The following is a 26,165-nucleotide window of genomic DNA, read 5'->3' on the forward strand; positions in this document are numbered from 1 at the left end:
AATATTCATTTTTCATACTCATGGAGTCCTATTCAACACTTGACATGATTTGTTATGCTTGGTATTCTGGTAGAAAAATTGGAAGGATGTAGGCTAGATAGTTGGTCGATAAGCATTTATTAGACACCAACTGTGTGCCGGGCAATGCACTAAGTGCTGATAATAATTATAATAGTAAATTTAGATCAACTTGAAATTGCCTGAAGGGGTGTTCCAAAAATTAGCTATTAATACTTCCATGTCACTTTGTAAGGAGGTCACTAGTAGAGTGCCCCAGGGATCTCTGCCTTCTTTCCTAATTATGGAATAGAAGGATTACTCATAGAATTTGCCAGTGATGCAAAGCTATGGAGGGATGGCCAACAAGGTGGCCAACAGCCTCAGGGTTCGGAAGAACTTCACAGTCTAGGATGCTGGGCTGGGTCTAATAGGATAAATTTATTAGAGAGCAGCATAAATAACGTCTTGCACTGAGATCCAAACAATTGACTCCCCAAATACAAGATGTTGGAGGTATACAGAGCGTGAGAGCAGAACTAGCTGGAGATTTTACTGGGATCCCAGACTCAGCAGGAGCCAGCAAGCAGTGGGATGTGGTATTCCAGATGCTACTGTCATTTTAATTGCCATGGAGATATCCATTGTACCCAACATCAGAAAGTTGGTCATCATGTTGCTTTTTTGCAATATCTAGGGATATTGCAGTCTGTAAATTGGAGAGGGGGAAGGATTGCCTTTGAGCAGGGTTATTGATAAACTGAAGAGCCAAGAGGAAGAAAAACCAAAATGGCAAATGGCCTTGAAATCATGTTATGGGAGGATTGGCCAAAGGTACTGAGTAGTGTGCGTGGGAGAACAGTGTTAAGTCAAGAAAAAACATAATGGAGTAGGTGCATAAATGCCATCAAGTATTGAAGAACTATCTTAGGAAAGAGATAAAATGTATTCTGCTCATCAGGGAAGGAGAGCTAAGGCTAATGGATAGAAAGTGCAAAGATTGATTTACACTGGACATGGGGAGGAAGTGTACTAGTGATTAGAACTGTCCCCAAGTTGAATGGACTCTTTATTTAGAGGAGCAAAAGAAGGGAAGATGAGGTGATGGCTTCTCTTTTATTGGAGACCTTTAAGCAGAGGCTGGAGAGTAACTTATCAAAGTATTGGAAGAGGGATCCTTCTTCCTAGCTGGAGTCTCTGCATTTTTGAACAGAAGTGTCCAAGTTCAACTATTGACTGAAAAAAGTAGAATCTTCCATACTTAGAAGTTTGCCAGTTTCCTTTTTAGACAGAACTCTTCAAAGCCAGCCATGTCCTCGGGTTATATCTCTTTTTAGAGGGTGGGTCCTTTGGGTGTCTCTGGAGGAAACAGAGGTCAGGGAAAGTGATGATCCTCGATGACTTCTCAGGGCATCAAGCAAGGGGAGCTGGTATGAGAATTCACCTCAGAGATGATCTTGGCTTGCTGATGCCTTGCAGGGCCAGGGTTGGCTTTATTTCCCCCTTCTAGCCAGATATGTTCCCTGTTCTTAGAGGCAGACTTAGAGGGCCAGGCTCTGAATGGTCTCTGACCCATTAGCAATGGCCTAAGCAGTTCCTTGCCAAGGACAGGACAAGCTGCTTCTCGGCATTCATAATCATCTGCCCTACCTGATTCCTGGCCCCCGCTCCTCTGAATGCCAGCCTCACCATCTTGTCAAGGCGTTCCTGCGGCTCTCCTGGTTCGTGGCCGCCTTTCTGACTAACCACTGATTGATTACTTCGCCTCGTATTCCTGTCTTGGTTCTTACCTTTTTGATTTTTGATCCAGACCTCCATACCCTTGTGTGTCTTAACTCCTAACTGCTTTCTGACTCCTGCTGATTTTCCCCCTGCTTCTATCCATTTAGTTCACTAATTTCTGAGCAAACCTCCAGGGCATAATGATTTCAGAGCCATCCCTTTTTTTGTTCATCACTGACTCTCCAAGAGCTGGATTTCCATTTTATCTCATGCAAATTATACAGAGGAGAGATTGCTTTATTTGGAATAAAAAGATCTAGATTCAAATCCTGCTCTGTCTGTGGCACCCTGTAGAAACTGAGGGAATGTACTTGACCCTCGGGTCTCAGTTTCCTCATCTGTAAAATGAAGATATTGAATTAGATGATTCCCTTCTACTCTGTTTTTGATCCTAGAATCAAAGCCACTTCTCTTCCTCACCATGCTCCCCCCGTTCCTTTTGCTCCTACTTCCCACTACCCTTTTCCTCCTTGCTATTATGAGAGGAAATAGCGAGAGCAGCAAGCAACAGATGAGCTGTCAGAATGTCAGAGACACAGAGTTGACCGGGGTCCTCCTGGGTGATCAGCCCAGAGCTTCCTGGAGGCTACAAAGAGAGCAGATGCTTTTCTGAAATGCTTCATATCAGGGACTATGAAATCGGCTCTTGGCATTGAGCCTGTAGAGTGGAACATTCTGCCGGCAAGAGGAAGGAAAGCGCCAGTTCAAGTACTGCTGGGAGAAAGAGGGCTGGTCACTATCAGGGAAGAGCAAAGACCATTGGACTATGGCTTCCCCCATAGCAAGGACAAAACAATGGAAGCAAACACCAAGGACATGCATGTGCAGACCTCAGCATTGCAGTAAGGTGCAAGTTCCCTGAGGGCAGGAACTTGTAAGTGTATGTTTCCTTTGCAGTTCCTGTGCCCAACTCAATACCCGTGCTTGCATGTCCAAGGTAGGATGTGCTGGTCCACACCTGCATTTGTTGTGAAATGAATGCAAATTGTGAACATGAGCACAATCAATGCATTCAAGTAAACCGGTGGTTGGGGCAGCTAGGTGGCGCCATAGTGGAGAGAGTGCAGGGTCTGGAGTCAGGAAGGCTTATCTTCCTGAGTTCAAATCTGGCCACAGATACTATGTGACCCAGACAAGTCATCTAACCCTATTTGCCTCAATTTCCTCATTTGTAAAATGAGCTGGAGGAGGAAATAGCAAACCATGCCGATATTTTTGCTGAGAAAACCCCAAATGAGGTCATGAAGAGTCAGACATGGTTGAAAATGACTGAACAATAAAAGCTTGGACTTCACATTGTCGTCGTTGTCGTCGTCATCATCATCATCATCATCATCTTCTTCTTCTCCTTCTACTTCTTTTGCTGAGGCAATTGGGGTCAAGTGACTTGCCTAGGGTCACATAGCTAATAAGTATTAAGTATCTGAGGGCAGATTTGAACTCAGGTCCCTCCTGACTTCAGGGCTGGTGCTTTATCCACTGCACCACCTAGCTGCCTCCACAATGTCATCTTTTTAAATGAATAAAATAAAACTCAGGATTACAAATAAAAATAATTCTATTGAAACATATATATATATATGTGTATACACACACACACACACACACACACACACATATATATATATATAAATGCCTATACATATATGTTCTGTATGTGTATATATGAATGTGGATAATTTCATAGGATTCCAAATTAAAAATCCCTGTAGAGACTGGGTATAATCTCTCAGGAAAGCTATAGATAGGATTGTATATACACTGGGGTACTGAACCGTGGTATTCATTGAGGCTTGGTGAAAATCCTTGAGCATTTAGCGTAGGGTCCCTCTTGTTGAGTGATTGATTGTATTGTGTAAGTGTCCAGATTGGTGATCAAATGAGCTCCGTCAGTGTATGGGATGATGTCGCCGTTAGAAGGGGCCTTTGAAATTATCTGCTTAAACTTCCCATCCTACTCCAAGTTCTCTCCTGAGAAGTGGTCACTCATATTCAATTTGGAACACCTTTAGGGGCAAGGAGCTCACTGGCTGACAAAACAGGCCATGCTCTTCTTTATGCAGCTCTACCAGATTCATTATGTTGATCTGCCTCCTCATTGATCCCTTCTATTCATTGGTCATAAATCTAGGCCAGCTAGGTGGTACAGTAGATAGATTATCAGGCCTGGAGTCAGGAAGATGAGATTAAATCTAGCTTCAGATCCTTATTAGCTACATGACCCTAGGCAAGTCAGTTCATCCTGTTTGTCTTAATTTCCTCACCTGTAAAGTGCACTGGAAAAGGAAATGGCAAACCAGTCCATTATCTCTGCCAAGAAAACCCCAAAAGGGGTTGGGAAGAATCAAACACAACTGAACAACAACAAGTAAAGGGATCCAGTGACTTAACTTCTGCCACCTTAGTTTCCTCAATTGTAAAATGAGAATAATAATAGCACCTCCCTTGTAGAGTTTTTGTAAGGATCAAATGAGATAGTATTTATAAAAATCACAGTCTCTGAAACATAATAGGCACTATGTAAATACTAAGTTTCTTCCCATACTGCCCCTTCATACTCCAAAATTGCTGCCTTTTCCAGTGAATGATGTTGTCTTTACCTCTTGGCTTTCCTAGCATTCAAGGCTCAAATGAGATCATGTATGATTAGATGAGACATTGTGTATAAAACACTTTGCCAAGTTTAAAGGAATACATAAAGACATTATTATTATTATTATTATTATTATTACTATTATTGTAGTAGTAATAGTGTGATAGTAATAATAGTAGTAGTGGTAGTAGTGGTAGTAGTAATAGTAGTAGTAATGGTAGTAGTAGTAGTAGTAGTAATAGTGTGGTAATAATAGTAGTAGTGGTAGTAGTAATAGTAGTAGTAATAATAGTAGTGTTAGTAGTGGTGGTGGTAATAGGAGTAGTAGTAGTAGGAGTACTTCTTTATCATCATCATTATCATCTTCCTCATCCTCTTCCTTCTGGGTCCCCACAGAATAAATTTACATCCTCTCACACAAGAAGATCCTTTAGGCACTTGGAGTTGGTGATCATGTCTCCTTCCACCCAACTCTTGTCTTCTCTATAGTAAATATCCACTTACACCATAGTATTTTAGAATTGGAAGGGACCCCAAAATTTGTAAACTCCCAGGGGAGGGAAACTACTTGCTCATAGTCACAGAGTTAGTGAGAACCAGAAGTCAGACTTGATCCATGTCACTTCCTATTCCGAGGCCACTGCTCCAGCTGCTTACCCCATCAATCTGCTTCTTATTTGCATAGGAGGGAATTGAGAACCAGAGAAGGGGAGTGAACTTGCCTGGTTCAAGGTCACACAGAGGCAGATTTCAAGGCAGGGTAAAGATGAACTACCCCGAGAGCTATTGAGACAAAATAAACGGTACCACTGGATGAGAAATTTCTTGGCAGGGTGATAAGAGCCTAGAAAGGATCAGAATCCAAGTTCCTGACTGACAGCCCATCGCTCATTCCATCATCCCTCAAAGACCAGAGGGCGCCACCTGAGGATATTCACATCAGAAAGAGACATGGGCTTCTGGTCAATACTACTTGCTCTAAATGGATTATCAATTTTCAAAGAATCATAGTGCCATGAAATACATCCAGATGAGAATGAGCTGAGTGGAAGCCGGCAGGTTTTTAAAAAGATGAGTAAGGCACTTATAGGCTCTTGCAAGAGCTTCAGGGTCATTGTTAAGGTCAAGGATGTTTTAACTATTGATATGGGAAAATGTAGGTCAGTAGAGAGAGACGGGGGTCTATAAAATGTCATCTAAATCAAGTTCATTCTTTTTCTGTATTGAACCTCTGTTTCCCAGGCTGTGGCAGGTGCAAAAATAAGACTTAAATTGGATTTTGATTAGAACAGAGAATGTCAGAGCTGGGAGGAACACACTGCCAATGCTAATTCTCTCTTTGGATTGGCCCTCTCTAAAACCGAAAGCACGGAACTGGACTGTGCCTTAGAACAGAGAATATCAGAGCTGGATGTGATCTTAGAACAGATAATAGCAACAGCTAACATTTATATGGCACATACTATGTGCCAGGAACTGGGCTAAGCAATTTATGATGATTATTTCATTTGATCCTCACAATAACCTAGGAGATGTGGTTATTATAATGATGTCTATTATTATTTTCATTTTACAGATAAGGAAACTGAGGCAGAGTTTGAGTCTTGCCAAGGTCACATAAGGGTTTGAGGCAGGGTTTGAACTCAAGGCTTCCTGATTCCAGGGCTTATGTTCTATCCATTGTACCACCTAGCTATCTCCAGAAGGTCAGACCTTGGAAACATCTTAGACTATTGAACATTGAATGTTGAGGTGTGTGTGTATTGCGGGGGGATCTCTTAGAACATGGAACGTCAAGGGTGACTCTAAATATCAAAGAGAAAGCTTGCTACATAAAGACCAAATGCAGGAACTAGATGAGATCGATGGATTGTAAGCTCCTCAAGTAGCAAGGCTGTTTCATCCTTCTTCTTATGATCCCGATGCTACTACAATGCTGGGCACACAGTAGGTGCCTAACAAAGGATTGTTCATAGATTGATTAGCTTGAGAGTTGGAATAACGAGTGCTAGATCTAGAATGTTTTAGACCATTTGGTCTAAATTTGGGCCATCTAGACTCACTCTATCCTGTTGGAGATGGGCAAAAAAGAGTCCCAGGAGAGAAAAAATATATAGCCTAAGGTCACACTATGAATTAGAACTGGTAGCAGGATCCAAACCAAGGCCTCTTGGCTTTCTTGTCTAGGGGAGTTTTCCACCATACTATACTATCTGCAGAATTGTTGATTTGAACAAGCACCAGTCAGAAAGGGCCATTTTCCAAGTTGGGGTGGGATTCTGTTTGCACAAATCCACAGAGGCAAGAGAGTGTGGGAGAACGGTTTATGTCCTGAGTTGCCTGGAATGTAGAATATGTGAAAGGGATTATACCTCTAATGATATAATTGATAATTAATTAAATGTATCATTAGTTATATTCAGCTTCAATTACAAGGACTAATTAGTCCAATTCTGTTAGCATTGATGTGGTCGGGGTAGCAATTCTTACTTCGGAATGAACGTGATAAATTCACAATGGCCATTCTCTTTGGCAGAAAATAGATTTATTTAGGGGAAGAGGTCATAGACTATATGAAGCAGTAGTAAATATGAAATATAGTTGGGAAAGTATATAGTTAGCAAGAAAATAAGACAAGTTCCCCAGGAGAGCTCAATTAACCAGGAATTGACCGTGAGGTAGAGAAAGCCATTGCCTGGCAGGTTAGATTGACCAGTTAGCTAGAATAAAGAGAATGACACCATTACACAGAAGGCATTATGAGGGAGAGAAAGAGAGTACCTCATAGTAGATTTATCCTGAAAAGAACTTAGCAAAGAGCTTCATCATAAACGGATCTTTTACAGGGGAAATAGAGTCTTGGGGATTTCTCAGGATGACCAGATAAATAAAGGTGGGAACTCAGAGGGAGGGGTCAGGAGCTAGATGGAGTGTACCTGACTGGACAGTTCTTAGACCTGTTTAAAGATATGTTAATCAATATCTCAAAAGGTTGTTTGAAGATGCCCCGAGTTTGGGGGATGGACGGTGAGGGGTTGATAAAGAGTTCCTTCTTGGATATCAGAATTATGATGATGAACTTTCTTTTAGCTCTCATGACAACTCCAGTAGGTGAATATTATAATAAAATGGAGAAAATAATAGCATTTACTTCTCTAAGTTGCCGTGAAGATCGAATGAGATGATCTCTATAAGCACTCTGCAAATTTTAAAGTGCTCCAGAAGTGCTATTATTATTGCCATCATCATTATTATGTCTATTTGAACATGAGACAACTGAGGCTAAGAAAGACTATGTGACTTGATCAGAGTAACCCAACTAATAAATATCAGAGGCCATATTTGAATCCAGCTTTTCCTGATTCTCTGTCTTCCAATTTCTCCATTTCCCCATGGTGCCTCTCAACTTGAGAGCCTTATGCTAATTTATGGAAATCATGCCTTTCAAGTTATTTTCCCCTTAATTAGGTTGGTTCATGATGTTCCAGATTGCTAAATGGAAAAGGGGAAGGGTCTAGTTTAACAGGAAATAGAAAGCAGCTTGCCCATTGCCAATGTTAATAATGAAATTCACCATCGTGTATATTATTGTATGGCAATTATTCCATGTGTTTAACATTCATATTTACAAATTTATGAGACCACTTTATTCTATCGGTGAAGGAAGGGAGCCAGGAATTTTGAAAGCCATTGGATAGTTGAAAGAGCACTGGATTTCAGATTGGAGGAGCTAGGTCCAAATCCATTTTCTGTTATTCATTATGAATGTCAACTTAAGAAAGTCATTTCCCCCAAATGGACTTCAGTTTCTTAATCTGTAAACTGGAAATGTTGGGCTAAGTAATCTCCAAGATCTTTTCTGGCTTTAAATCCTATGAACTTGTGCTACTTGGAAATGCTGTCCACTTCTTCCCACCAGAGTCTATTAAAGAATATCACTTAGGAGGCAGCCACATTCAGTGGAAAGAACTCTGGAGTCAGATTTTATTTTTGTTTAATCACTTTCAGTCATACTCATCTATTGGTAGCCCCTTTCGGGATTTTCTTGGCAGAGATACCATTTACGATGTCCTTCTCCAGCTCGTTTGACAGATAAGGAAACTGAGGCCAACAAGGTGAAGTGACTTGTTTAAGACCACACAGTTATTAAATGTATGACGTCAAATTTGTTTGCTGATTCCAGGCCTGGTGCTCTATCTTTGCCATCTAGCTGCCCCTCGATAGAAATCCTTAGTTCAAATCCTATTTCAATTTTCCCCCCTTTATTACTTTGAATAACTTAATTACCTTCCAAGAGCCAAATGTAAAATGAAGAAGTTAAACAAGATGGTCTTTGGAGTCTCTTTTGTGGAACTGCTGGCCACTCTCCCTGGTGCTGAAGCTTCTTTGGGTCTGCTCCCTTTCCTTATCAGCATGCTGAGGGCACTCGTTTGTGTTTAGTGTATGTTGATTCTATTTTGCTTAATGGCTTACATCTGTAATCAGCTGTTTTCATCTGTTTGTTGAGTGGAAGTTTTGAAGGAGTCTGTTTGGTTGATTGGCTGCTGATTACTTACTCTTTTTTGCTCAGGGTTCTTCCAATGAGTTCCATCTCTCCCTTCATAAGAGCTCTCGTGGGACTGGGAAGTGGATATGATGGGGACCAAGATGCTAGAAGATTATGGAATGATTTTAAAATTGGAGATTCAAGCTATAAAAATAAGCTTTTACTTCTATCCAGCACAAGTCCTGGATGGAATTATGATAACTGTGATATCTATTTTATCTGTCTTTCTTTTTTGCCAGTAGCCACGTGGCCAGGAATGAGCCCCAAAGATCTTGAATCCTACCCCTCAGCTTCAAGTTCAAGGTCACTCATTCAGGATAAGTCTTGATTCCTTCCTTCCTATCAAAACACAATCACATCAACATCCATTGTCTTATAGCATAAGCCAATCCAATTCAACCAAAAAAACATTTATTAAGCACTTACTATGTGTCATGTACTGTGCTATGGCTCCCATTACGTCAACAAACTCCAAATACTTCATGGATCTATTGTTTCACCATTATGGGTTTTCATTCAGGATGCATATTGCAAGATTTCCTGCCTTTCCATCTTGTGTAATTCTAAACCTGCTCCTATTCTCCCGTGGTTTACCATAGGGGATCACAACTTTGATTATCGATGGACCAGATGATCACTCTACAATTTATTCCTTACAATTGATAAATGTGTCTTCCCTGTTCTTGGTTTTTGGACAATGTTTAGATGATAATGGTCTAATATGTTTCCATTTCTCAGGCTATTTGCATTTTAGCAAAAGTCTCTAAAAGCACAGAATGTTGAACTAAGATTTTATTTTTTCTTATTTCTTTTAATCAATTACCAAGTATTTATTAATTGTATGACTCACTATGGACCAAAAGATACAAATGAAACAGTACATTCCTATATGAAATACATACAAAATAAAATCAACTGATCCTAGGAGCCATGAGCTCCCTTTGCCTTGATGGCAGTCACTGTCATTGTTGTGAGCTCCTTTTTGTTCAGGGCAATTGCATTCTTTCCTTCCCAAATTACTTAATGGCTTTTTAGTTTTTCAAATACATTCAAAGATATTTTTCAACATTCACCTTTGCAAATTTGTTCCATATTTTTTCTTCCTCTCTCCTTCCCTAAACCTGTCTCTTAGCAAGCAATACAATATAGGTTAAACATGTGCAATTCCTCTAAACATATTCCTATATTCATCATGCCAAGCAAGAAAAATCAGATCAAAAGGGGAAAATGAGAAAGAAAAAAAGCAAACAAACAAAAAGTTGAAAATAATATGCTTTGATCCATATTCAGTCTCTGTCATTCTCTCTCTGAATGTGGATGGCTCTCTCCATCACAAGTCTATTGGAATTATCATGAATAACCTTATTGTTGAAAAAAGCCAAGTACATCACTGTTGATCATCACATAATCTTCTTGTTGCTGTGTATAACGTTTATTAGTTCCACTCACTTCACTTAACATCAGTTCATGTAAGTCCCTCCAGACTTCCAAAATGAGTCTGCTCATCATTTCTTATAGAGCAATAATATTTCATGACATTCATATTTCAGAACTTATTAAGCCATTCCCCAGCTGGTGGGCATCCACTCAATTTCCAGTTTTTTTTGCCACTACAAAAAAGGCTGCTATAAACATTTTTGCGCATGTGAGTCCTTTCCCCTTTTAAATCTTTATTTAAGATGTAAAGCAGGAATACCAATCAAGGAGTTATTGCAATGGTCCAGATATAGGGTGATGAGTACCTGTCCTAGGAGGGCATCTGGGTGAGTGAGGAGAAGGGGAAATATGTAAGAGATGGTGTGAAAGTAGAAATGACAAGATTTGGCCACAAATTGGATATGGGATTGGGAAGGGGAAAGGGAAGGGGAGACATAATGAGAGATCAAAGGTTTTTGAGCCTAGAGGATCATGGGTATGTGGATATGGTTTGTCCTCCATGCTAATAAGGAAATTTAAAAGGGGGAAGAGTTTTAAGGCAAAGATAATGAGGTCTCAATTGAACATATTGAGTTTGAGATGCCCATGGGATTTCCAATTTGAGATGTACAAAAGACAGTTGATATTGTAAGACTGAAGCTCAGGCAAGAGATCAGGATTGAGTATACATACATACATACATACATTATATGCATATGTCTCTATATATTATGTGCATTTGTATAGCTCATCTGTATAGAAATGATCGTTGAACTCATGAAAATTGAAAACACTAAGTAAGAGAGAATATAAAAAGAGGAAAAAGAGTCTAGGACAGAGCTTTGGGGATTCCTCATATTTGAGCACCATCTGGATGATGATCCAGCAAAAAGAGACTGAATAGGAATGGTCAGATGTGTAGGAAGAGAATCAGAAGAGAAAAATGTTATGAAAACTCAGAGAGGAGAGAATATTAAGGAGAAGAATTTGATTGACAATGTCAGAGACTTGAAGTAGTCAAGAAAGATCAGGACTGAAAAAAGACTATTCAATTTGACATTGAGATCATTGGTAAATTTGGAGGAAGCATTTTTGGTTGAATGATGAGGTTGGAAATCAGATTTTAGGAGGGAGGGAGAAGAAAGTTAAGGCAGTAAGCCTAGATGACTTTCTCAAAGAGTTTAGCGCCCCTTCTCCCATAACAAGAATAGAGATAGATGATGAGGGATGATGGTAGAATCAAGTGAGAAGTTTTGTTTTTAAGGATGGAGGGTGGAGGGACTTGGACAGGTTTGTAGCTATTAGGAAAATAGCCAGGAGATTGGGAGAAACTGAAGATTTGAGAGTGAGGATGATAGCTGGGCAGTCTGCTGGAGAAGACATAGTACAATGGGATAAAAGCATCATCTAGAAAAGTTTTCCTTGTCAAGAAGGACAGCATCTTCATGAAAGATTGGAATAAAGGAAAAGATAATGGAATAAGGTATCTAAGAGATGTAAGAAGAGAGGGGAAAAACAAAGGGAGCCCTAGTCCCATATTTTTATTCTCTTGGAGCATAGGTAAAGGTGATTATACTCCCTGATAATGGAGGAAAGCAAAGACCTAGTTAAATGAAATCCATGGATAATTCAAACACTTTCCTTAGCCAATAGTTTGAACCTCTCTCTCCATATTCTTTACTTGAATTGTTATCAAGGAGTCAGTTCCATGGATTATGTTTGAGAAGTTGGTTAGACTTTCCGCCTCTTCCTTGCTCACCATCATGAGACAATCTAGGTGGCCATCCATTTACTCTGACTTTAAAGATGGAAAGCATTCAATGAGAAAACAGAAAGCCATAATATACCAGTGGGAAGAAATAGAGTGGTCTCCTAAGTGGGTTAGCCATTGGTTCTAAAAACTCACCTAAAAGGTGAGATACCTAGCTAATGGACCTGACAGGTCCATTTTCCTTCTCTGTAAAATGAGGATTATTGTGAAATCAAATGGGATAATATTTTCAAAGAACTTTGCAAATAGTAAAGTATGGTATAAATTCTAGCTGTTATTAAATTGTTATTATATTGATGTGTATAAAGTATGCATATACATATGCATATAAAGTTATCAAAATGTTATTATAATTGTATGTATATATGTTTGTATTTATGCATATGAAGTATATACAAAATAAGTATAATTTGAGGGGAGGGTACTAGCCACAAGATAAGGAAAAGAGAGACCTGGACCAGAAGATATTACTAAAGCTGTACTTTGAAGGAATCTATGAGTTGAAGGTGACAATAGAATATTTAGCAAATATGGAGGAGGTTAGTACAAAAGCTTGGAGGTGGGAAATGGAATCAAGTGAGAGAAATAGCAAAATTTCCAGATAAATTGGCCCAAAAGGTGTAGGAAAGGGGATAATACCTAAGATGGTATAAAGGTAGATTAGAAGCAGATTGTTAATATAAACCAGAAGTACTCAATAACCTAGCACATTTTGTGGTTAACATTGAAGCCCAGAGGTAACAGTGGACCCACATCTCTGACCTCTCCGCCAAAGCCTGAATGGGACCAAATATTAGTAATCACACAGCTATGTTATGTTCTATGGATCCAAAGATAGGAATAGGAAAGAAGACTTTTTTGACCTCTCCTTGTGTTTCCTTCATCTCAAGCTTACCCAAACAATGCCAGCTTTAATTATTTGACAAAAATTGCTGGGAAAATTGGAAATCAGTATGGCAGAAACTAGGCATTGACCCACACTTAACACCGTACACCAAGATAAGGTCAAAATGGGTTCATGACCTAGGCATAAAGAATGAGATTATAAATAAATTGGAAGAGCATAGGATAGTTTACCTGTCAGACCTGTGGAAGAGGGAGGAATTTATGACCAAAGAAGAACTAGAGATCACTATTGACCACAACATAGAAAATTTTGATTATATCAAATTGAAAAGTTTTTGTACAAACAAAACAAATGCAGACAAGATTAGAAGGGAAACAATAAACTGGGAAAACATTTTTACAATCAAAGGTTCTGATAAAGGCCTCATTTCCAAAATATATAGAGAACTGACCCTAATCTATAAGAAATCAAACCATTCTCCAATTGATAAATGGTCAAAGGATATGAACAGACAATTCTCAGACGAAGAAATTGAAACTATTTATAGACATATGAAAATATGCTCCAAATCATTATTAATCAGAGAAATGCAAATTAAGACAACTCTGAGATATCACTACACACCTGTCAGATTGGCTAGAATGACAGGGAAAGATAATGGGGAATGTTGGAGGGGATGTGGGAAAACAGGGACACTGATACATTGTTGGTGGAATTGTGAACACATCCAGCCATTCTGGAGAGCAATTTGGAACTATGCTCAAAAAGTTATCAAGCTGTGCATACCTTTTGATCCAGCAGTGTTTCTACTGGGCTTATACCCCAAAGAGATACTAAAGAAGGGAAAGGGACCTGTATGTGCCAAAATGTTTGTGGCAGCCCTGTGTGTAGTGGCTAGAAGCTGGAAAAAGAAAGGATGTCCATCAATTGGAGAATGGTTGAGTAAATTGTGGTATATGAATGTTATGCAATATTATTGTTCTGTAAGGAACGACCAGCAGGATGAATACAGAGAGGACTGGCGAAACTTACATGAACTGATGCTAAGTGAAATGAGCAGAACCAGGAGATCATTAGATACCTCAACAATGATACTGTTTGAGGATGTATTCTGATGGAAGTGGACCTCTTTGATAAAGAGAGCCTTAATTGAGCAAAGATGGACAGAAGCAGCTACACCCAGAGAAAGAACACTGGAAATGAATATAAACTGCTTGCATTTATGTTTTTCCTCCCGGGTTATTTATACCTTCTGAATTCAATTCTCCCTGTGCAACAAGAAAACTGTTTGATTCTGCACATGTATATTGTATCTAGGATATACTGCAACCCATTCAACATGTAAAGGACTCTTGCCATCTGGGGGAAGGGGTGGAGGGAGGGAGGGGAAAAATCGGAACAGAAATGAATGCAAGGGATAATGCTGTAAAAAATTACCCTGGCATGCATTCTATCAATAAAAAATTATTAAAAAAAACAATGCCAGCTTTAAATCAATCTTTCTAAGTAACTGAAAAAATTCCAAAGGGCAGGCAGCAGTAGAAATGATAAAAGAAAGGATCTTAGATGAGTCACCAAGGGATCTTGGAGTTGAAGGACATGAGTTCAAATCTAAGCTCTGATGCTTACTGCTTTGCATGACCATGGGCAAGCCTCTTTAAAAACTTCCTAGTCTTTAGTTTTATGAAATATAAAATGAAGGACTTTCTCTAAAAGGCCTCTGAGGTCCCTTCTAGATTTAAATTGATGATCCCATTATCCCATGATCCTTTATCACTAGATAACCGGGTTAACTAGGTAGTGCAGTGGATAGATTGTTGGGCCTGAAGTCATAAAGAACATTTTCTTGAATTCAAATGTGGTCTCAGATACTTCCTAACTGTATGACCCTAGGCAGGTCACTTAACCCTCTCGACCTCGGTTTCTTATCTGTAAAATAAGCTAGAGAAAGAAATGGCAAAGCAGTTCAATGTCTCTGCCAAGAAAACCCCAAACGGGGTCATAAAGAGTTGGATACAACTGAAAACATCTCAGAAACAAGAAGATAATGGAAAGATGACTACTACTTGAAGGACTGTCCGCACTATGGGTGTACCTAGCTACCTGTTATCTGGGTAGGAGACATGAGATGGACTATGACTGTCTTTTTTATTTTGAGATTTCTTCACTCAGCCTGTAGGCTTCCTTCATGGAGTTTCCACTGTGAATAACTGAGTCAAGAGTTTTTGGAACATCTCATTGTTGAAATTTCAGGAGAGGGTCTTTTGGTTCAAGAGTGGATTATTCTTGGCCAAGGGTTCTAACAGTTACCTGGTGAGACTCCTCCGGCCCTCAGGATTCCGAGCAGTCTGAGGCTGAGTTTATGCTCCTTTGCATGTTTTTATGAACTTCACCATTACTCCCTAGGGCCAGCTTGCCCTGTGATTCTGTAGCTTTCATTATGGGCTCTGACAGCCAGGCTGGCTCCTATGTGAAGGCCTGTCGCTGCCTGAGCTGCAAATCATCTCTCACCTTGTCACCGCCGAGATGGGAATTTTACAGCTGGCAACTTCAATCAGCTGAAATTTGCAGAAGGCCTGCTCACCTCTCCCCTCCCGCCAGGCTTGGCTTAGCTTGGCCCTTGTGGTGGCTCAGAGGCTCACTGCTACCATTCTCCTCCTCTGCTGTCTGTCTCTGTCTCTCTGTCTGTCTCTATCTCTCTATCTGTCTATCTATCTGTCTGTCTATCTCTCTTTCTCTCTCTGTCTCTTTCTGCCTCTGTCTGTCTGTCTCTCTCTGTCTCTCTCTCGCTCGCTCTCTTTCTTTGTCTTCCTCTCCTTGTTTCTCAGTTCTGAGGTACTAGAAGAAGAAAAATCAAATTAAATCTGGGAAGTTGGGATGCTGGGAGAAAGCCAAGGCTTCTGGTCACCTATGAAAAGACTGACAGTTCTTAAAGCAACCAGTGTGACTGATGGATTAGCCTCAGCCACTTATCTGCTTCCCACTGGATAAAGAAGAGTCAGCCACAAATGGAGACCCTTCCCCCCCTTTTATCTCTGGCCTCCTTGTCAGATACCTCAGTCCTTTCTTCTAAATCTTCATCTTTTGCTAAGGTATCTCACCTCTAGCCACCTCTCTTTTTTTTCTCAACAGTATTTTATTTTTCTAAGTACATGTGAAGATAGTTTTCAACATTCATTTAAGATCTTGTGTTCCATTTTTTTCTTCCTTCCTTTCCCTTTCTTCCTTCCCCAAAACAACAAGCGATCCAATATAGGTTAAACATGTACAATTCTTCTGAACGTATTTCCATATTTGTCATGTTGTGAAAGAAAAATCAGACCAAAAGGGAAAAAGTCATGAAAAGAAAAAGCAAACAAACAAGCAAAGAAAAAGGTGAAAATACTATGCTTTGATCCACATTCAGGCTTCATATTCCCTCTCTGGGTGAGGATGGCATTTCCTCTCCCAAGTCTATTGGACTTGTCTTGGATCACTGTATTTTTGAGAAGAGCTAAGACTATCATGGTTGGTCATCACAAAATTTTGCTGTTACTGTGCACAATGTGATTCCTCGAATTGTCCACACATATGTTTTGAAAAATAAAAAAAAAAAGCTTTAATAAAAATGGTAAAAAAAAAAAAACCCACTTTCTAGAAACTTAGCCAGGTGAATCCTCGGGAATCATTGCTTAAAAGTTTAATTTTACAAGAGAAGAAACTGAAGGCAAAAGAAATGAAATGATATCATCGAAGGAATTCCCCTGGAATTGGAATCCAAGTCTCATGAATTCCACTGGGTCTATGAGGCCATACACAGGCTATATACCTTCCAGCTAATACCAGTGGCTTTTTATTGAGATTGTCCATTCTTTGTTCTCAAAGAAAATCAATGACATCAGGAGGTCCATGTTTTGGCGTGCAGATGAATTGGATTTAAGTGAGGCAGGGCTGTGCAGAACCATCAGTCTCACTCTCTCCTCCAGAGTCATCAGAGTCAAGTGGCAAGATATAGGGTAGGACAATTGGCAATGAGTCTCACTAATGAGTAGAAGTTATGAGAAAGTCTGGATTTTAGCTCAATGTAAAGAGTAGGAGCTGTTCAACAATGGACTTGGTTGCTCTATGGGTCACTGCAAGAGAGGGTTTTTTCATTGAGTAGGAGGCTGACTAGGTATCACCTCATATCCCTTCCAAATCTTAATTCTCTGTGACTTTGGGATGATACCAATTCTCAATTATCTAAATGTGGTTTATCTACACAAATCTGAAATCATAGACTGGTTTCCTCCTGAGCCTGTGCATCCAGAGGTGCTTTTCCTTAGCATTAGCTGGGTGATATAACAGTAAAGCATATTTATTATATATTATATTATATATAATATTTATTATATATTAGCCAAGATCAGACATCTAGGAAAGCAGATAGTGCTTTATATAATAAGTGGAGAAACTTATTGCATTCTAAAGCCGTAAAGCAATTTGAGGGAATCATCCCCTCTGTGGAATTGTTCATCCCAGGCCTTAAGACAATTTCTATTTGTGCAAATGACTGAGAATTAAATATGTGAATATTCCTTCACCTTATCTGTTGGAAGACACAGCTTCCGATGGTCATTATATACTGTATAGAGATGTGATTCTTTAGTCACAGACCAAAGCCCTTCAACAGAGCAATCTTTTGCCTACTACACAATAATTGTCAGTTGATGTCACAATTTTTGCCTGTGGCTCTTCCCTTAGATTTGTATAGTTAGTCAATCCTGAATCCCTTTCCTAGAATAATAGAGAAGCAGATTTCAGGGCTAGAAACATAGAATAGATAATACCACACTTGGAAGGGAACCTAGAATAAATAATGGAGCTTAGAACACAGATAATTGAATATAGAATGTTTAGGCTGCAATGAACCATAGCATTGGACAGAATACTCAAGAAATCAATAACAATCTTGGAGAGAGAAGTTTTCAGTCACAAAGAGGCAGATTTAAAGCTTGATGTAGAGAGAAATTCCCCTAAAAAGAGCTATCCTCTAATAAAGTGTAATACCAAATGGGAGGTAGAGTTTCCCTTCTCCAGTGGGTTTCAGTTAGAGATAGCATGAACACTCACTGGGTCCATGCTATGGAAGAGATTTTTATTTAGGATGGGGTTGACCTGGATGGTCTCTGAAATCCCTTCCAGTGGAGAGATCCTGAGATCCGGGGATGCTACAACCAAGCATTCTGCTGCTTCCTCTTCTTGCTAACTACATCCAGGGAATTGGCTAGTGAAGATACTGCAGTCACCAGAAAACCCTCTCCTTGAATATAGTTCCTTCTGCAGCCGGAGGCTCTAAGCTGTCTGAGCGAATAAGCTGCAGTTGAAAGCGCTGACTCCAAAGAAGGCAGGCTGACTTGAGAGATACTCCAGACCTTGGTCTGGAGTAGAATTGGGATGAGGATTTTGTTTTGTCATTCTGCTGTTTCTGAATGCGTAAATTAAATTCATGTGTTCGGGTTTCCCTCTAGGAAAGAATCTGGGTGTTGGAAAGGATGTTTGAAGTGGCAGGATTCTAGATCTAGAGGAAAGGATCCCAGAGGACATCTAGACCAATCCCCTCCTTTGATAGATGAAGAAACTGAAAACCAGGGAAATTAAATGACAGTTACAAGAGATTTTTACTCAGGACCTCTGACTCCAGAGACCATTTGTTCTTTCCTCATTACTATGCTGCTTTCCTGGGGCATTTGTCTAATCTATAATCTCAATGAGAATCTTCTCTACAACTTTCCCAACAAAAGGTCATCCCTTCTCTGCTTGAAAGCCTCCAAGGAGAGGGAAGCCTCCACACTGCCCCAGGGCATGGCAGCTTTCATCAGTGTTGATTCAACAGTCATATATTAAGCACTTAGCATGTTCTGGATACTGGGGAGACACAAAGATAAAAAAAGTGATGCTCCCTGCTTTCCATGTTTCTAAGTTGTAAAGTTGCTTTTAAGATAGAGAAAAGTGTGGGTCCATCCCACCAGAGAGGTGTATCATGAAGGGAGTTCATAGGAAGGAATGGCCCCAAGCAACATTTACAGAAAGGGAGAAATCATCCTTTTCTCAAATCCACGTGCTTGGTAGTCTTCTTTGGGGACGCCCATAGGATGCTCGCCAGTTCTAGTCTTTATGGTCCTTATATGGTCCAGAACTTCAAAGAATTCTGGTATGCTTTCTTATGGTTCTAAAATCTCCCTCATATGTACAAAATACTTATGACAGTACTTAAGTTTCTCAGACTTAAGGTTAAAGAAACAATTTCTTGGTAATTTGATAATTTTATTAATAATTCCAATATCTTGATAAAAGGATGGTCATTTGGCCATCTCTTTCTTAGACCAAAAACCATCATGGCTGTGGTTTCATGGTTTATATATCCATTAAGAATGAGAGTTTCCTCAAATTGTATATCCCCTTTGATCCAGCAGTGTTCCTACTGGGCTTATATCCCAAAGAAATCTTAAAGAAGGAAAAGGGGCCTGTATGTGCAAAAATATTTGTGGTAGCTTTGTTTGTAGTGGCCAGAAACTGGAAACTGAGTGGCTGCCCATCAATTGGAGAATGGCTGAATAAATTGTGGTATATGGATGTTATGGAATATTATTGTTCTGTAAGAAATGACCCACAGGATGAATACAGAGAAGCTTGGAAAGACTTACAGGAACTGATGCTGAGTGAAATGAGCAGGACCAGGAGGTCATTATATACTTCAACAACAATACTATAGGATGATCGATTCTGATGGACGTGGCCCTCCTCAACAATGAGATGAATCAACTCAGTTCCATTTGTTCAATAATGAATAGAACCCGCTACACCCAGCAAAAGAACTCTGGGAAATGAGTGTAAACCACTACATAGCATTTCTAATCCCTCTGTTTTTGTCCATTTGCATTTTTGATTTCCTTCTCAGGTTAATTTTACCTTATTTCAAAGTCCAATTCTTCTTGTGCAGCAAAATAACTGTATGGATATGTATACATATATTGTATTTAACATGTATTGGTCTATCTGCCATCTGGGAGAGGGGTGGGGAGAACGGAAAAAGTTGGAACAGGTTTGGAAGGGTCAAATGCTGAAAAATTACCCATGCATAGAACTTGTAAATAAAAAGCTATACTAAAAAATCTTGGGGATATAGGTTAAAAAAAAAAAAAAGAATGGGAGTTTCCCGGAGACCATCAGCTCTAATTTATTAACAATTGATGAGAGAATGAATATAACAATGAGGGGCTGAACTATTCAAATGAGCTTTGATTATGTCACTTTTAGATCACCTTGAGCCTTAGATAATCAATTCTTTGAATATTCCCTACACCAAACCTGAGTAGAGCACAATGCCTTCCCCACTTGGGTGGAGTGTGAATAAAGATTCTCAAGAAAGCTAGTCCAACCTAATTATCAGTAAGGTCTTTCAAGATATTGAACTTTGAAATCAGGACTGCAGGAAACTCTGAATCTCCCCAAATGACTATTTATTAATAATCATTTCTCTCAGCAGCACTTGTAGCAAAGAACTGGAAACAAGTAGGTTCAACTCCTGCTTCAGATGTTGACTTTGGCAAGTCATGTGACCGCTCTCTGCCTCAGTTTCCCCCTATGTAAAATGAAGATTCTAAGGACTCTTCCAGTTCTAAATCCATAATTCAATGAGTTGGAAAATGGCTAAAAATATTATGTTACCTGGATGCAACGGACCATTACTATGCCATAAGAAATGATGAGTGTGACTGATTCTGGGAAGCATGGGGAAAAAATGATTAATTGGTTCAGAGTGAAGCAAGCAGAATTAGGAAAACAATATACACAATGGCTATGAAAATCTCAAAGGAGAGCACAGACTCAACCACAAAAGTTATAACAATGCTCTGTAATTATAGTGACCAAGCTTGGTGCCAGAATAAGTTGGGAAGGGGGGAATTCTCTTCCTTTATTGCAGATTTATTCAGGTATGGAATGCCGTGTAGAATACCAGACTTGGTTGATATTTCAGTTACTTTGATGATTTTTTTTTCTCATTCCTTTTTATTTATTAGAAGAGATGGCTCTCCGGGAGAGCAAAAAGGGAAGGACCTTTTGGGAATTAAAGATCCTGTAAAAACAAAAGGTAGAAATAAAAAAAAAAAATTGAAGCAGAGTGCTAACTTGTGCCATCTCTGTCTTCCAGGAGAAGCGTGTGGAGGAGCTGCTGGCCATAAGGCTGACGTTACAGGCTGACCTTGAGATATCCATCCGGCGAATTGCCGATCTGCAGGCTGCCCTGGAAGACGTGGACTCCTGTACTAGTGATGACAGGTAACCGATGAGCTTCCTTTCCAGAATGTCAATAGATCCCACTTGTCTCTGGGAAGCCTTTGAAGTGCGAGCGAGGCAATGATTCTTACTCACATTGTCTTGAAACTTCGGTAGTAATCTGCTCACGTGGCCATTTTCTTTGGTGTCTGTGTGTTTCTTAGTTCATAGATCTGAGAACTGGTGAGATCTTAAAGTACTATCTCATCCAGAGTCCTACATGATCATGGCTACCGGCCTGAGAGGCTGGGCAGTGGTGGGCCTGGACTAGAATTCATCAAAAAAGATCTATTGTTGGGGTGCTAATTATGTGTAAGATGACATACCAGGTTCCCTAGGATAAGCTACTTTTCACCATCATGGGCACCTAGTTTTCCATTTGACCACGTAGATTTCCGACTTTGATCTGGTTCCCAACCACCTAGCTTCTCTTGGACCTTTAGCAAACATTTGCTTCTGGGTATTGGACCTTTCAGGGATGGAAGTCCCAATGGAGTATAGTAGAAAAGGATCCTGTTCCAGACTCAAATCTTGCCTTTTGAGATTTACAATTTGTGAGACCTCAGACAAGTCAAAGCTTCCATGGATTCCCTTTTTTTTTTTTTGTGAAATTAAGAGTCATATTAAAGTGGTCTCTGGGGTCCATTTCAGCTTTTGGTCTAGAAATCTTGATCCTTTTTTCCTTTTCATGTCCGGGCCTTTTATCTACTTCTTGCCCTTAGCTCTCTGCTCCACTAATCCATCTCCGGCTGTGTCTGATGAGAATCAATTGGTCATTGATCACACCAATAGCTCGGGCCAGATGCATTTATAGCTCACAAGTGGGACTTGACTCATGTGTATGAGCAGATTTGAGCAATTCTATCATTATTCCTGGGAAAGTATTTCAAGGCTCAATTTGCTAATCATAGGCCATGAGCATCAAGGGATGTACACATAGTAGGTGCTTAATAAACGTGAATTGAAAAGAACCATCTTCTTAATACAAAATCCATTTGACTCCATGAGGACAAACAATATTACAGGCAACTAGAAAGAGGGAACACATTGGCAGAGTTCTGCGGCCAACCGAGCTTATTTTCCTGGATCAGTTTTCCAAGTCCAAGGCCTGATTCTTACTTCCCACACTTTCTTCCTTCCCCAAAGTATACAACTGATGGAGTAGCTAGGAGATAGTCATGGAGCAGAGAATGGAATGATTACTGTTTGTGGGGTGAGGCTTAGAAAAGAATATTAGGGATGGGAGGGGTCTTAGAACAGGGATGTCAGGGCTGGGAAGGGGCTTAGAACAGGAGATGTCAGAGCTGGGAGGGGTCTTTAGAACAGGGGATGTCAGAGCTGGGAGGGGTCTTAGAACAAGGGATGTCAGAGCTGGGAGGGGTCTTAGAACAGGGGATGTCAGGGCTGGGAGGGGTCTTAGAACAAGGGATGTCAGAGCTGGAGGGGTCTTAGAACAAGGGATGTCAGAGCTGGGAGGGGTCTCAGAACAGGGGATGTCAGGGCTGGGAGGGGTCTCAAAACAGGGGATGTCAGGGCTGGGAGGGGTCTCAAAACAGGGGATGTCAGGGCTGGGAGGGGTCTTAGAACAGGGGATGTCAGAGCTGGGAGGGACCTGAAAATCATAGAAGTAAAAAAATATCAGAGCTAGCAAGGATCTTAGAACATAGAGTCCAAGATGTTGGCCCCAAAGTGGACCTTATAAAATATGCTAGAAAATAAAGGAGAAGGGAGCTAAGGACCAGATAATCCCCCTCCTTTATTTTACATTTGAGGAAGATGAGCCCCATTGAGAAGCAATGACTTTCCCTACAAACTCTTCAGTGCCCTTTGCCCTAATGCATCTGACACAGCTCTTGACCTTGCCTTGAGATTTCCCATGAGACCAAAGATGAACGAGGGCTGTTTTGTAGTCAATAAACCAGGGGCTTTATCTTGTTATTTACTGGCCGTGTGCTTTTGGACACAGCACTTTACCTCTGAGCCTCAATTTCTTTCTCAGAAAAATAAAAAGTCTGCCCCCCACCAATGGTCCTACCCGTCTATGGAGTTGAGTTTTTTGGAGGCAGATGTGTATCCTCCCGTCGGGGTGGGAAGGAGCTTTCTGGACACCTCCACGGGGGCAGAGAGGCTTCCCTGCAGGGGGCTGGGCCTGGCTGGGATCCCGGGCCTCCTGCTTTCCTTCCCCGCTCAGCAAGTTCCTGCTGCTTCCTTTAATTGCCTCATCCTCAGCTTCCCGCCTGAGCCCCAAATCAGCATTCCCAGCGCCAACACAAACTCACGAGGAGGGTCTTTGGGAGAATCGGTCAGATTATGAAAAGTCACATTTTCCCGTGTTGGGAATTAAGCTCAAAGGCAGCGGGTTTTCTTTGACTCCGTCTCACTACGTGCTCGGAAAGCCAGACCAGAAGCAGCCTCTCAGTTGGAGTTTCCATGTCCCAAGTCCTGGGCTTTATAATATAACGAGAAGCGGCGTAATGATACAGATAGAGCGCTGGATCGGGGGCAAGAAGCCTGGTTCCGTTCTTGTTTTTGAAACAATGCAGTCAAGCAGCCCCGAGTTCAAACCCACATTTGAGGGCTGGGTGACTATACCATGAGCTCTCGGTGCCTCAGGTCCTTATCAGCATAACCTATTCCACCTCCACTGAGATCACGTATGCAAAGGGAAAGGTCTATGGAGCTTCCAGCTCTTGTCACTGTGAGCCTTCACTGATCGGCCAATGAGCATTTATCAAGCACCTACTTTGTGCAGGGCACTGGGCGAGTTTGTTAGTTAGGGATGCAATAAAGACTGTTCTTGAGCAGCTCCCAGTCTGTGGGGCAGACATTCAGAAAATGGCTAGGTACAGAGTGGGGGGAGGGGGAAAGGGACCAGCCAGAAGCTGGAGAGGGAGGATGGGGCAGGAGAGGCTTTGGGCCAAAAGGGAGGGGAGCTAACCCTTGAAGGGAGGCCAGGAGGAGCCAGGCGGAGCGGAGGGCTTTTATCTGAGACATGGAGAAAGCCGGGGGGTGGGGGGAAGCAGCGAGAAGGAGAGCATTCTGGGTGGGGGCCGCAGCCAATGAATATAACCAGGAATAGAGTGTCTTGTTGGAGAAACAGCCTCGGAATCATTAGATTGAAGAATGGGGGGCGGGGGGGGGAATTAGGTGGGAGAAGACAGGAACATAGGAAGAGGTGAGCTGATGAACGACGTGGCAAGGGGAGAGGGGAGGAAGATACAAAGATAAATCAGCTCTCAAGAGGGGCCACTACAGGGTGAATCAGCCTGGTGTTCTAGCTTTATGAGTTCAAATCTGGCCTCCAACACTTGCTATCTGTGTGACCCTGGGCAGGTCAGTTCACTGTGTTTGTCTCAGTTTCCTCATCTGCAAAATGAGCTGGAGAAGGAAATGGCCAGCCTTTCTAGGGTCTTTGCTAAGAAACCCCTAAATGTTCAGCTCGCCACAAAGAGCTTTAAAGGAGCTCACTGAATGATACAGTGGGAAGATCATTACTCTGCAAACAAAGCCCCAGGTTCAAATCCTCCCTCTGAAGCTCACTACCTGCGTGCCCTTGCACGATTTACTGGGCCTCAGTTTCCCCTTCTGTTAAATAAAGGGCTAGTACTAGATTGCTTCAAGTTCCAGATCTCGGGGAGAATTCTGGGAAGGTGGCAGAATAGGTTGGTAAATATCAAACTCTCCTGACTCCCCCCAAAACAGAGCAGCTTTGTGCCTGAGGGCAAACATAGACTAGTGAAAAATCAAGACTTGGGGTAGAACTGAGGTTTTCCTGATACAACTCAAATTCATTTGAAGAAAGATCCCAGGCTGGCTGAAGTGTAAAGACCTCTGGGTTAGCTCCACAAAAACACCAAGTGGGGACCATTCCAGCTAGCTAGCCGTGGCAGGAGCCTCAGCAGGACCCACAGAGACTTTTAACCCCCAGAATGAATCCAGGTAGCCTGAGGGAACCTTGGCTGATTAGGAGCTCCAGGCCCAGCTATGCTGCTGAGACATGGCTCTGGGTGAGAAGGAACAGTACCCAGTGAGTGCAGAAGCAGCAGGGAAGGAACACTGCAGGCACTGGCAGGAGGATGGAGCGCCTGGGTGGGGTTCCTGGTCAGGGGGAGAGCTGAAAGGAAGTTTGAGGCACTATCCCTCCAACTCATAATTAGAGGTGCTTACTCTAATGCGTCTTATTTAAAAAAATGAACCAGCAAAGAAGAAAGAACCCCATCATTGAAACATATTATGGGAACAGGAAAGACCAGTGTTCTACCCCAGAGAATAAAGTGAAACAAAATTTATAGGGAATGTCCAGAGAATTTATAGAAGAACTCAAAAAAGAATTTAAAAACCAAATGAGAGGCATTGAAGAAAAACTAAAAAGAAAAATGAAAATCGTCCAAGTAAAACCAAAAGATTATGAAAAAAAAAGTTAACAAACTAGAAAAGGAGGTACAGAGTCTCAAAGATGAAAATAATTCTTTGAAAATTAGAATGGGGCAAGGGGAAACCAGTGAATCCTATGAGAAACCAAGAAATAACAAAACAGATTATAAAGAATGAAAAAATAGAATAGAATATGAAACATCTTATAAGAAAAACAAGAGATCTGGAGAACAGATCAAGAAGAGAAAATATAAGGATAATTAGGATAATTGGACTGCCAAAAAGTTGTGACCAAAAAGAGAACCTTAATACAATAATGCAGGAAATAATTCTAGAAAATTGTCCTGGAATGATAGAACAGTAGGGGAAAGTAGAAATGGAAAAAACAAATCCACCAATCACTACTTCAAAGAAATCTTTTGTGGAAAACACATGGGAATATTATTGTCAAATTTTGAAACCCCCAGATCAAAGAAAAAATTTTGTAAGAAACAAGAAAAAACAATTCAAATATACTGGAACTACAACTAGAAAGATCAGT

At 40.8% G+C, this 26,165-nt stretch overlaps 1 protein-coding gene across 1 annotated transcript in view; it reads left to right on the top strand.

The window, feature by feature from the left end:
- MYO18B (myosin XVIIIB) overlaps positions 1–26,165 on the top strand; it is a 335,406-nt gene that overhangs the window by 255,828 nt on the left and 53,413 nt on the right. Inside the window, 1 exon segment of the mRNA XM_051973021.1 lies at positions 21,126–21,253. Within this exon segment, the coding sequence (XP_051828981.1) occupies positions 21,126–21,253 (128 nt within the window).

This window comes from Antechinus flavipes, chromosome 1, assembly GCF_016432865.1.
Source record: "Antechinus flavipes isolate AdamAnt ecotype Samford, QLD, Australia chromosome 1, AdamAnt_v2, whole genome shotgun sequence".
NCBI classification, from domain to species: domain Eukaryota; kingdom Metazoa; phylum Chordata; class Mammalia; order Dasyuromorphia; family Dasyuridae; genus Antechinus; species Antechinus flavipes.